The following is a 13196-nucleotide window of genomic DNA, read 5'->3' on the forward strand; positions in this document are numbered from 1 at the left end:
CGTCTGTGTTTTGTACTCATGGACAAAGCAGCCAATTAATGCTACCGTGACATTCCAGGTAGATTAGCAAAATGTGATCTAAAGTTTACCTAGTCCTTCGGGGCAGCGGTTTGAGCTTGTAGAGGTTGCAAGGGCCAGTTCTTACCTTACCAACTTTCCTTCAGTGTTTCAATTCTTTCTCTGATTATTAATTCTTGAATTTCCCTTACTACAGCATTTCTAGGGAGAGCTGGCGCATGTCGGCTACATTGCTTTCTCACATTTGAGTACAAATTTAAATGAGAGGAAGCTACAGTGCAAGCGCAGAGAAGCACAGCAAGATCCTAAGAGCAGAGTGGGCATCCTGGATCTCCTGTAAGACGGAAGATGACAAGCCAGGTGATGCTAAAAGACACTTCAGTGGTCAGACAACTCCCAGACCTCAACGCTGATCTGCCACAGTGTCTTTGTTCCAATCTTACTTCTTTCCCACAGTCTGTCAGTTGTACTGTTAACGTATACTGGAGCCAGATCAAAACCACTCTTCTATCTCTGCTATGATCTGGCTTTACATAATATTTTAAACAAGGAAAGCTACTGAGCTACCTGTCGCCAGTACAAACTGCGCCAAATTGTTATTTTCATCTGCAAATTAATACAGCTGGCTTGCTATTTCTTTATGCACCTTTTCTGTGATCAAACGATGGTTGTGTTGGGAGCACCGAAACCACACACCATCCAGAGGCATACCATTAAATTTCTGGCTGCTTTTAACAGAAGATGAAACATTTTCTTGGAATGTTACTAAGTAAATGAATTCCCAGCTTGTTTCCCGCAGTGTGAAGCAATTTGGACTGTTTATATAAATGACAAGAGCTAATGACCTGGTCATGAAGCTTAATGAAAATACTGCCAATGATTTGAACAGGGGCAGAGCTGGCTTTTTATTTGCCTTACATACAACGCATAACAGTGATAATGCCAAGAAAGAGATCCAGGGAATTTTCTCCAATTCTTCTGGACTTGCCTAAAAATCTTGTTTTGCCATGCAAAGAGCAGACAGTATTTTCCACAGCATACAAGGACTAAGACGTGCAGGTGCGTAAACAAAAAATGTAAATTGTGACGATACCGTACTCTACTTTTACCTAGTTTTACTAGAAAGAGAAATGAAAGGATCTTGGAGGAAACTAGAGCATCTGGTTGCTGCATTCCCACATCGCACAAACTGCTCAGATTCAGTAACAACTTCCGTTCATTCAGTTCTCTGCTCTCTGCCACTTAAGTGTACTGTACAGAAGATGAGATGGGTCTCCTCAAGAGGCTGTAAAAGCTCAGCGACTACATCCAGGCAGCTGACCATGTCCCCATGCAATGCTATGGGGAAGGGTGGCTGGAAAGCTGTCCGGCAGAAAAGGACATGGGGGTGTCGATTGACAGCCGTCTGAACTTGAGCCAGCAGTGTGCCCAGGTGGCCAAGAAGGCCAACAGCACCCTGGCCTGCATCAGGAACAGTGTAGCCAGCAGGGCTAGAGAAGTGATTGTCCCACTGTACTTGGCACTGGTGAGGCCTCACCTTGAGTACTGTGTTCACTTTTGGGCACCGCAGTATAAGAAGAACATTGAGGTGCTGGAGAGGGTCCAGAGAAGGGCAACGAAGCTGGTGAAGGGTCTTGAGAATAAGTCTTATGAGGAGCGGCTGAGGGACTTGTGGTTGTTTAGTCTGAAGAAAAGGAGGCTGAGGGGAGACCTTATTGCTCTCTACAACTTCCTGAAAGGAGGTTGTAGAGAGGTGGGCTTTGGTGTCTTATCACAAGTTACAACCCACAGGACAAGAGGAAATGGCATCAAGTTGTGCCAGGGGAGGTTTAGGTTAGACATTAGGAAAAAATTTCTACACTGAAAGGGTTATCAAAGACTGGAAGAGGCTGCCCAGGGAAGTGGTTGAAACGCCATCCTTGGATGTATTTAAAAGTCCCTGAGCACAATATCTAGACAACATGTTTTAGAAGTGGGCCCAGTAGAGCTAGGTAACAGTTGGACTTGATGATCTCAAAGATCTTTTCCAGCCATAATGATTCTATGATTCTGTGGTCCAACATTCCGACTTGCAATATGAACATCTGACTCATGTTGCAGTAGTACCAACTGACAATTGCTTTTTGCTTTCTTGTAACAGATAAAAAAAAAAAAAACAAACCTGTGTCAAAGCACTTTCTCCATTTAAAGTACAGGGTTACAATAGTAAAAAATATTGCAAAAATTTAACTGAAGCTTTTTAAATAATTAAATCATTATACAAACACAATCAAGAATTGAAGTTTTGCATGCTGAATGAATATTTTATTTAGAACCAGTTTATAAAAATAAAATACAAAATAATTTGAAAACAAAACTTAAGACATTGTACAAAGCCTTGATATGGTACAAATGAGAAAATAAATAATTACAACTTTATGTACAAATGACCATTACAAGGGCATTGACTCCTTATGTTCTTGGGTGCCTGAGCAAACTTAAAAAGAAAAGAATGGCTTAGAAGATTTCCAAGGAGGGGAAGAGAACCACAATTATTGAGCAAGAGAACTTGAAGGACTCAACGTTTGTCTTCCTCAATGGTAACAAACAATCTTGGAACTATTTTCCACTTAATTTAATCATGCTGCAGATTTTACTATTAGGTACTTAATTTCTTATGGGGTGACAACATTGTATATTTTATTAATACACAGATTTCATTCTTTGTAGTATTGCCCAGAGATTTTAGATTAGCAGCCATTGGTTGGCAGCTTCAGAAAGTCAGTACTTGTCTGAAGGCATTGCTGGTGATTTCCTTAATTTACTAGTTTGGATATTCATAGAAAGCATTTGAAAATTGACATCTGTTAGCACAGGCACTGCAACTCGTCTCTGGGCTGATGCTATAGAAAGAAAGTAAGAAGTTGGGGAAGAATTTCAAATCTTACTTTCTAACCAAGAAAAGTAACAAGGATGCAGAGAGGGCGGCTAGGCAACCAATCCAGATCTCCAGTCAGAGGAAAAAGATGTGAAATAGCAAAAAAAAAAAAAAAATAAAGTCCCACCTCGTCTTGTGCCAAACCTTTACAACCTTGTCTGCCACGCCGCAGATATGGGTTTTAAAGGATTTGAAGCCAGGCAGACCAGACTAACTATACTGTATCTTTTGGAGCAAGCTGGTCTGCTGTTATTATAGGTCCTTTATATGAAAGTTAGGTCAAAAATCAAGTGATCTCAAAAGGAAACAAACATCTGTAGCTCCAATTAATTCCAGTTGCGGATGATCAGGAACTCATATGAGTAGCCCACTCGTAGTATTGTTTTAGAAGAAACCACTTTGTGCTCTTGGCCAAAGCCGACTCTCGGCAGTAATTCTTACAGAAAAGGAGAGATCAAAAGGCATGTCATGTCATAATAGTAATAAAAAAATAAGCATCTTCCAATTTAAAATACAGCAACTGCAAATATGATATTTATAGAGTAAGTTTATTCCTTCACTCCCTAAACAGGGAAAGAACTGAACAAGACCCTATGGTGATTTTAATGAAAGTTTCACCTGCACAAGAACAGCAAGAATTCCCAAGGATCCAAGCTCTTCGTGTAGAGGAGAAACAAAGGCAAAATGCATAACTGACATATGCCAACATTTGGGTTTGTCACTGTTAGTCTTAAGAGAGAATGTTTTACCAACAATGGAGAGTAAAATCAGCCTGCACATTCAAACCTGGATGGCTAAGTTAATACATAAGACTTTAAAACAATACACTCCTATGCATTTCTTCCTTTGAAAAATCCTCAGAGGTTAATATTAAAAAGCCTGATTATTTAAAACCACGGGAAAACGAGTGATTAAATAAACTTTTTGGCATTTGACAGTATCTTAAAGTAATTCCAGACAGTTATTACAGAATCCAGGCTGACCTTTATATCATTTCTTTTTTACGAATGTCATATGTAGGGAAAAGGAGGAAAAGGAAGACTGGCTTCAAGCAGACAGCTGAGGTATTCTTGTGTGAGGTGCGTGTTTATGCGATTTGCATGTATTAGCGAAGAACTGTATGACCTGTGCCTACATATTGCATGTAGTCCAAACACTGAACCTCACTTCCTTTTACCAGCGTTACTGGTTACCGAAAATTGCAGTAATTGCAACCAATGACATTTGAGCCAAAAGCAAACCAGCAAACAAAACCTTTCTGTTCACTGCCTACTTGATTAGCTAAAAGTAGAATAAAAATACTATACACTGTTCCGCAAGTTTCAGAGATAGGAACAAGCATCCAAAGCTTTTACCAGTTGAAGAAAGGAGTCATGGATAATCGACAAGGCTTTTATTTATATAGCTGACAGTGCTCTGACCACTCCTTATAGTAGAAAAGCATACAGAGAATGTGCCGTAGGGAATCATGGTGTTAACCTAAGACACCTAAGCAGCCCGTTGCTCACTGGCATTGACAAGACAGGCACGGCTCTCGTCACCTCACAGGATCAGTCCTGCTTGAAAAAATAATATATACTCTATTATATACCTATAAACCAATGTGACTTTGAGCTCTCTTTTATTCTCCTATTCCTTTTCAGAAGATTCCTCTTTAACATATATAAAAAAATTGGAGGCATGTATACCTAGTTTGCCATTAGACCCTTTTAAAAAATTGGAATAATCACTTTCTTATTACCAGAATTTATGCCTCTTATCATTCCACAAAAATGTCCAATTCATGATGGAAAAATTCTGCTTACGGGAAAGAGTCTGTACTTTAAGTCTGGCTTTGTCTACATTCTCATCGAAGACAAAAAGAAACTATTTCTTAGAAACATTATGGTCAACCATTGCATGAATGATACTGCAGTAAGAAGGACTTATGGGAATTTTGCCCCAGTAGGACTATAGGATCAGGCCTCATAGTGTGGAAGAGGCACAGAATCAGAATTAGGGCATAGCAAAATTACAGTAGGTGAAGAGGAGATCAGAGCAAATCAAAGCAAAACAGGCCTTGGCTCATTCTGGCAAATGCATTCCAGTAAACAGGATGCAATAGCTGAGACTGTTCCTATCTATATGTATATACACACATATGTATGTATGTATATATGTTTCTATATAATATACAGTATCTATATAAGTGTATATATAGATACACTTATGTACAAATGCATATTTATATATATAAAATCAAAATTGTGTGTTTTCGCAGCTATAGTTAACACCATAATACTACAAATTGTAAATGACACAGCTCTTGCAAGCCTTTTTCAGATGGAAACTATTCCAAACTATTTTTAAATATAAAGGACCAGATCTTCCCCTTTACATCAAGACTGTTTAGTGAGGTATGCGAGAAAGCTTGATCTCAAACATGCAGACTTCAAGGCAAGAATATGTCCAGATTTCCCAAGACAGGACATGGCTGGTGGCTGTAAGGAACGCCCCGTGTCACTCCCCAGGGGTTTGCTTCCTGAATAATCGTATATAACTAGCAGTTAAGACCTCATATTGCTCCTGCCTTTGAGCAGTGAAATTTTCTATGCTAACCCATCCTGCTTAAGTAGTAGATAGGTGCCTAGCATCACACAACTTGCCAGTGTTGCTCTACTGTACTGCACCTTCTATTACTTTTAATGGGGTTTTACTTAAGTAGTAATTGGCATTTGTAATTAATAATGAGCTTTATTAATATTACTATAGATTTTTGAGGTTGCAACCTAGATTCATTATTCCATGCAATATTGCAGCACAAAAGTCTGTGTGAAATGTTCAGTCTATTCAAGTTCTATTTTCATTAAAAGGCTTCATGCCTCAATTTCTCTAAAAAAAAAAAAAAAAAAAACGCTCCAAAGTGCTGGCCACAACACGGGAAACACCATAAAGAGGAAATGCGTGTGCAGCATCTGCATCTGCTACATGTCATGGCTCCATTGTACTGCCCTCTAAAGAAATGGAGGCTTGAAGAGGACAAAGCAACAGCTCCTTCAGTGCTATTGTCTCCCAGCTAAAATCCCTGTGTAAGCTGCTGCATGCTATGCAGAATAACTGTAACCGTTTTGTACAATGGAGAAAGATCTTCCCTGTCCCTGACGATTTGTCACAGATAACCCTCCATAAACCATTCACACTCTGCACAAGGGCCACGTGTGTGTACATTGGTGTTTTTATGTAGAGTCATTTGCATATTCAAATATTTAAGCTTACAGTGTTCTTGATGATTATACAGACCCTCTAGAACTATTAAGCTAATATTTATGTATGAGTTGATCAGCTGAACTTTACCTAACTACATTAACCGATTGCTACATTAGACTATAATAAGCAATTCTGTAAACTTTTGGGGGGAGGATATAAAGCAATAAAAAAAAAAAACAGAAGAGCAGGTAGTTCAAGATACGTTATTCACAATCACTCCTCCATTCATATCTTCATGATGTTCTCACTAGATCCAGTTGAATCCACAGCAAAAAGCAACTGGGGATATACAATCAACCTTCTCCTGCACGGAAAGAAGCCTGGGTCATCAATCACGATTGATATCTCTTTTTCCCTTTTGGCATAGTTTACTATTGTTACATTGGCAAGTAGTTCAAGTACAAGTGAATTTCTACAGCATTGATTTATTTTACATAGTAATGTGCAACAATGGACAAGTCTGTACTTTGAAGACAGCATAAAAAATCCTTAGGTGTTATATTCTTTCTCACCTGTAAAGCAATTACCTATTTCTGGATGCTGCTACACTGGAGAGAAAATACAAACACCTCAACTTCAGCATTTCAGGCAAGGATGCATAAAGTTGGTACCTCTTAAAACTGACATTGTTAATGTAGGAATAAGCTTACAAGACCATAATAAGTGCTTTTCAGAAATAAGGGAGAGGAGAGGTAAAATAATCATAGGTTGCCACACCACTTTAACAAATAATTCCAGCAGTGCCCCGGGCAAAAGTATCACAATGGAACCAAATTCTCTTTATGCTATACCGTAAGGAGACATGAGGAAAACAGGAAGGAAAAGACAGAATTTGTTGTTGTCACATTCAGCTGTTAGGTGTTCATTGACTGTCACTGCTCCTCTATGACTAACATTCATAACAATTAAGAACTCACATTATGAAATGAGTAACCACAAGCCCTATTTGTAATAAAAAATAAAAATAGCTTTGAGTCTCTGTTCTTGTTCCATATGCAAATGCACACACAAAATTATAACGAAAGAAAAGCAAGCTGCAAGACAAAACATTGGCTGGTTGAGAAGTCAGCAGTCTTTCAATCTTGTACCAAGGTATAAAGGCTATTAGAATTTGTGCATTCCAGAAACTTTTTGGGGGAAATAGAAGACGTAATGCCAAAAGTATTCAGGAACTAACAGAAAGGGAACTGTATTATTTATGGTCCATAAATTACAAATGAAAAGTGAGAATGAGTTTCTATAAGCATATACATATATGTATATATAAATATTTATATTATATAATTTAACATGAGGACATGCAATTATTGGTATAGCCCCTATTATACAATATAATACAAAGGAATAGGACTTTCCAATGGTACAATTTCTTCAGAAAAAGCAGGTATACCCTACCTATTGCATTCATCTGTAGTGCTTGAAACCTAAATGAAATTAAGGTTCCACACTGTGCTACATTACGTATGGGAAACAATATACATATTCATAGTAAGAAAAGGAAAAAAAAAAATCAACATAGTCTGACAAAGCAAGTGAAATTCAGTGCAGCTCCAGGGCAGCTTTAATGCAGCATTAGAATGTGTTAGCTCAGAGACAAAATATTCCCTTTTTAATCCAAAGGTATTTATTTGGCAGAGGTTAAATAAAAAAGCACAGATGCTGGCTGGAGAGGCATATGACTACAGCAAGCAGATCAGTAACTGACAAGTCTCCTGTGCATCCAGCGTCCCCACAACAGGAATGATTAGGGAGAGCTGGCTGCATCTCTTTCTCAGGCTTGTGTTCTCGTGTGTTACTATTCTGACCCACTATTCTCTTCTGAATATAGCAAAAGGTGCTGTACCATTACGTTCCCTACAGAGATCCCGTAGAGCACAAGAGATTCTTAAGTAACTACCAAAGTTGGAAGAATTAGATACCATGGGCTTTACTGACAGACAATGAAGCTTGGGCATCAAAAAAACGTTTGAGCAAAAGAATGACAAGAATCCAACATAAAAATATCTCACATTGCTTCCTGTGTGTTTTGCTTTGATGACCAATATTCTTATCCAGATTTTGTAAGGGCATTGAGTGTATTTCTGTCACCTATAACCTCCCAAGTTCACAAAGCAAACAATCTCCTCATCTTTGTTTCACCAAGCAAATCTTGGTTGGTAATAGTCTCTGCACAGTGAGATCAGTGGTTTAAGTGATCCATAACTAATGGAAAAACAAAAGCCAGCAATAACAAGGGTTCTTTTTGCAGCTGAGTTAAGGGGAAAAAAGGTACTTCTGTTTTCTAACTTACATTGCAATTTACTGTAAATCTGCAACATTCAGTGAAGTGCAGACATCTCCTCCTTTCTCGCATTTCCTAGACAGGAATGCTTTTCCAAATTCTACCAAACACATTCTGAAGAACCCCACTATGACTCCCAAAGAAGTGCATGATATAGAACCGAGAGTTAGCTTCTTGGATCCTAATTAGTACTAAACAAATTTCTGAAGAATATAGCTAGAAAAACACCTTGGCAAATGTTAATATTAATTTTTTAAATGTCACCATTGTCAAGAAGGGGCAAGGTACATGATACTTCCTTAGGTAAAAAAATCTGTGCCATGGTAGACAGGGGACAAGATGAGCACTGAATGACTCAGAGATGTGTGCAGCTCAAAATGGAAGAGACTTATAAGGTAGAAATACCATCGTCTTCTAAATTGTTTGCTTTTTTTAAAACTGCAAAGACATGCTTGAGCAGTACCTATCTCCCACATGGTGACGTCATTTTGGGAATAACCGTTTCAGGTTTTCTTACATACTCAAGGAGTATGTAAGGCCTTAAATAACTGGGCCAAATCTTCTAGCTAGGTAAAGTAAAAACATAGAAATAAATACCCTTTTAAAACATTCACCTTAAGAGATATTTTTTACTCTAAATACATTGCACCTCTTTGACTACCTAGTCATTCTTATCCTGGCCTCTACTTTCCCTCTCACGGATCTGCTTGCTGCCCGCTCTTAGGCAATGCCTGGCCATGTATTTACACAGTATGCTTTCTCATGAATAGTTTATGACGCTTACTTTCTTTAAAAAGCGCAGATTCAACACTTTTTTTTTTAATATACTTTTTTCTGATTATTTTTTTAAATACACAGTACACAGACACAACATGCATCAGATTTAGGAGGAGGCTTTATACCTGTCAAGGCCCGGTTCCTATCTGCTAAGCTTAGCGGTTGATTTGCTCTTTCCTGTGGGAGTCTTAGTGTTTGGGGAACGGTGGAAGGAACCGCCAGATCCTTTCAGACCATTCTTGCTTGGTTTGTTGCAGCAGTGCTCTTGTTGGCAGGATCTCCTAGAAGATGAGGAGCCTGAATGGCTAGGAGGTGATTTACTCCTCCCAAGATGTGGGGATGAACTCCTCTGATCGTGATGGGGTCTCCCAGCCCGGGACGGAGAAGAACTGGCAGTACGGGGTAAAGAAGAGCTCCTAGGGGAGGCACTGGGACTGCGTCGGGGGATGATAGGGCTTTTGGGTGGTGTTTTTGGACTATGTGGAGATCCTGGACTCTTACACTGGGTAGAACTCCTTGCTCTTTGAGATCCATTCTGTAGGATTTGAGCCAGACGAGAGATAAGATCTGAGTCCGAGCTGCTACTCCCTAGGACTCTGTATCTGCGTAACCTTAAGAAGAAACGAAGAAAGATTATTTCTCTTCCCACCCATTCACTAAAGTTCACATAGAAACACAGAATCACTGGAAACTAGGTATGAGCTTACATTTCAGAACACCTGGAGCTGAACTTTCCTATAAGGTAGAGGTGTTTGGATCTAGGCTTTGGCTTCTGTATTGTTCAAATCAACACAGTATTTATATTTGCATAAACTCACTCACATAAACAGCCTAAGTACTTACAGGATAACTGAAATTTCCTGGTGGTGCTTGAAGAAGTGCACTGAAGAGCAGTGCTTATCACCTCTTTTGGAGGGGTACATCCATTCCTGCACACCATCGATACACTCCTATACACAATTTTAGGGATGACAAGGCACACCCCAAATCCTTCAGAGCATTTCGCATTACTGTATCAAAATTCTCCTTATCTGATAACGTAGGCACTGAAAAAACTAGATCATGGTTGTCTGTATATAGAATTGGCAAAGGGGGGCTTCTAGAATTCACTCTGCCCTCCTTTAATTAGTTGTTTTTACATGATCTAAGCATAGCTAACTAACTCAATACTAATGGCTGGAATCTCCAAACCTGAATACTTAAAATGTCTACAATAAGAACAGTTTAATTTTCAAAGGGGCTGGATACGACAGAGCCTATTGATTTTTCTGGGCTTGTGAATAATCAACAGGGCCAGAAAAGTGACCCCACTTTAAAAAAAAAAGTGTACAGATTTAGTTATAGATTGACAGGTTTCAAAATATTGAATACACATCTCTTGATTTAACGGTGAAGCAGGCTCATTCTTGTGTAACAGCCTCTCCTCATTCATTCTCCAACAATGTAAGATTTCTCAGAGAACTGAAGCCCAGCATTTAAAAAAAAAATAGTTGAAGGATGGAACTTCTACAGGATTACATACTGCATAGTAACTGCAGTCTAGCTCAAATCCATTTTCAACCTGAAAACATATTTCTATTTTCTTTGCATTACCTAGCTTCTACCCCAGGTCTAGTAGGCGGTTTTCCTGGTGGAGGCCGAGGAAAAAACTGAGCTGAACTTGAACTGGTTACTTGATCAGTGGTTGCCCAGGACACTGGCCTTGGAATCTTGCTTTTTCTGGACTGAGGGCTGCTTGGAGATAAAGAGCTATCTTCTGTCTGCTTGCTGAAATGAGAGTCCAGTGTCAACCTAGAAAATGAGGATAAGACATCATCCTCAGAAAATTGTACTGGAGCAGCAGCCATTTTTTCTTCCAGTGACTTATCAGAGGCACTTGAGATGTCACCAAGGAAAGATTTGAGCTGTCTCTTTTCCATAAGTAGTCTGACCAAGTCTGTCTGATGGGCCTTTTTTAGAAGAAGCTTCTCCTTTGCTGAAACAGGAGAAGAGGACTCTGACGTTGAGTCTATCTCTTGTGCTAAAACTGGAATTCGGCTCTGCCTGAATACAAAAGGAGATTTAACTAAGTCCTTCTTAGATCGATGAGAATTCTCTTTTTCTGAAATGCAGTGGAATAACTCGCCATTTCTGGGAGCATTTTTCTCTTTTTTGTCCTCCTGGTGCAAAAAAGTAGTAAGGGCCACTTGGTGGCATTTCAAGTCTTGGATATGGACTTCTTCCTTATTAGAATGAAAACCGTTTTCCTGAACTGGTGCTGCTTTGCTTGCCTGTCTATTAACATGTGGTTTGGTAAGTCTTGAGGGAGAAAATTCTGATGTTTTAGGTGCTATTGACTTCAGAACCTCATCTTGATTTGGCACCAAACAGGTGGGCCTTGGCTTTGATTCTTCAGCAGCTTCAGTATTCGTTAGAGGTTCTTCCTCTGCAGATTTTGAGTTTCCTGGCAAAGAAGAATTCTGTTCTTTGCTTAGCATTTCAATGGCATCCTCAGAAACCACTGGAAGCCTTTCTTCCTCAGCCTCCTCTACAGGAATATTTTCAAGTTCTTTCTCTTCCTGTATCCCACTATTTTCTTCAGGTAGGTCCTTTTGGCCACAGTCTAGGATGTTGACACATTCTTTGACAAGTCCTTCCCTGTCAAGCACCTCTTGGCTGATATTTAGTACCAAATCTGGTCTGCTGGCACTTGCTGTAAGTGCGTCTCCTGTCACAACCAAACCTGGCAAACTTTCCTTTGGAGAGGAAAGTTCCCCGGTGTGTTCCATAGACTGAGCATCCTGCTCTCTTTTCTCTAGCTGGTGGCCATAATGAAAGCTCTCCGAAGCAGACTGTGTGGATGTCACTGAAGGTCTGGGTATTGTTATCTGCATTGGAAAATTAGAGAAGGAAGAGGTGAGAAAATCAGGAATGTTATAGAGATAACATTCTTTAAATAGCATTTTTGATTCCATGTCTTCAAGACACATTATATAATGATTGCTATGAATCACAGTGTTCAAATAACACCTAACTTCATACTTTACATGTAGATAATTAGAAAAAAACCCAACCATTATCATCCCAAGACATAAATGTGTACAGGTAAAAACAAACATAATCTCAGTGGAAAATGTTGCAGTTACCAAGTAACCCTCCTGGAAATGAGATCCAGCCTAACAGGTAGGCTTTTTATTTACTTTAAATGAGTTTTGAATACTCTTAGAGTAAGTTGTATATAAACGTAAAATATTTAACAAGTACACAACAATATTTTTAGACAAGTACAGAAGACAAAGAACACAGTGCGGTCCAGATTCAGGAATGGACTTAAATTTCAATTTAGGCAGAATTTAGATACTTTGTTAATGAGAAAATTAATAAAAACCTTTATTTACCTAATTAAATATATCCATACCCATAATACCAACATTTTTGCCCAGAAAAACCTTCCTGAATAACCAAATTTTAGCTATTACCTTCTCTATAGAAGCTTATGCCTTGTTTTAACTAAGCAACCTGGTTAGCACATTTCCTTACCTAAGGTTGTTAAGAGATTCACAAACTAAATATTTACACATTTAAATCCCCTAATGTGTCTAATCCAATACATACATTTTAAGCACTCCTAAAACCTATATATAGTATTGAATCAGAGTCCCTTTGAAAAACAGTTGGTTATAATGAGTGCTGCCTCTAGTACATAGCTTAATTGTTAGAGCAGATGTCAGGAAATGGGAAACCTCCACTCATGTCTCTCCCCACCTGAGGGGCATAAGCCCACTTCCCCCAGTACCCATTAAGTATGGACAAAACCAGAATGGAGTTGCTTCTCACCTTCCCCATTGAAGTGAGGCCACTGCACCGACAGAAATGCAAGAGTCACGAGGTCAGAGGGTGAGAAAGCACACACAAAAGTGAGAGGAGTTTTGCCTCTATGGCCAAGGGAGGAAGGCACTGTCATGTGGAGTCCCAGAT

At 39.1% G+C, this 13196-nt stretch overlaps 1 protein-coding gene across 1 annotated transcript in view; it reads right to left on the reverse strand.

Annotated features, from left to right (window-relative positions):
• Positions 1 to 9242: 9242 nt before the first annotated feature.
• TTBK2 (tau tubulin kinase 2) overlaps positions 9243 to 13196 on the reverse strand; it is a gene marked incomplete at its 5' end in the record, with an annotated part of 77389 nt that continues 73435 nt past the window's right edge. Inside the window, 2 exons of the mRNA XM_082484917.1 lie at positions 9243 to 9850; positions 10833 to 12106. Coding sequence (XP_082341043.1) covers positions 9382 to 9850; positions 10833 to 12106 — 1743 coding nt within the window. The 3' untranslated portion in view covers positions 9243 to 9381. The remainder of the gene's footprint in view (positions 9851 to 10832; positions 12107 to 13196) is intronic.

Source organism: Vanellus vanellus, assembly GCF_965231255.1.
Source record: "Vanellus vanellus genome assembly, chromosome: 6".
Lineage (NCBI taxonomy): Eukaryota > Metazoa > Chordata > Aves > Charadriiformes > Charadriidae > Vanellus > Vanellus vanellus.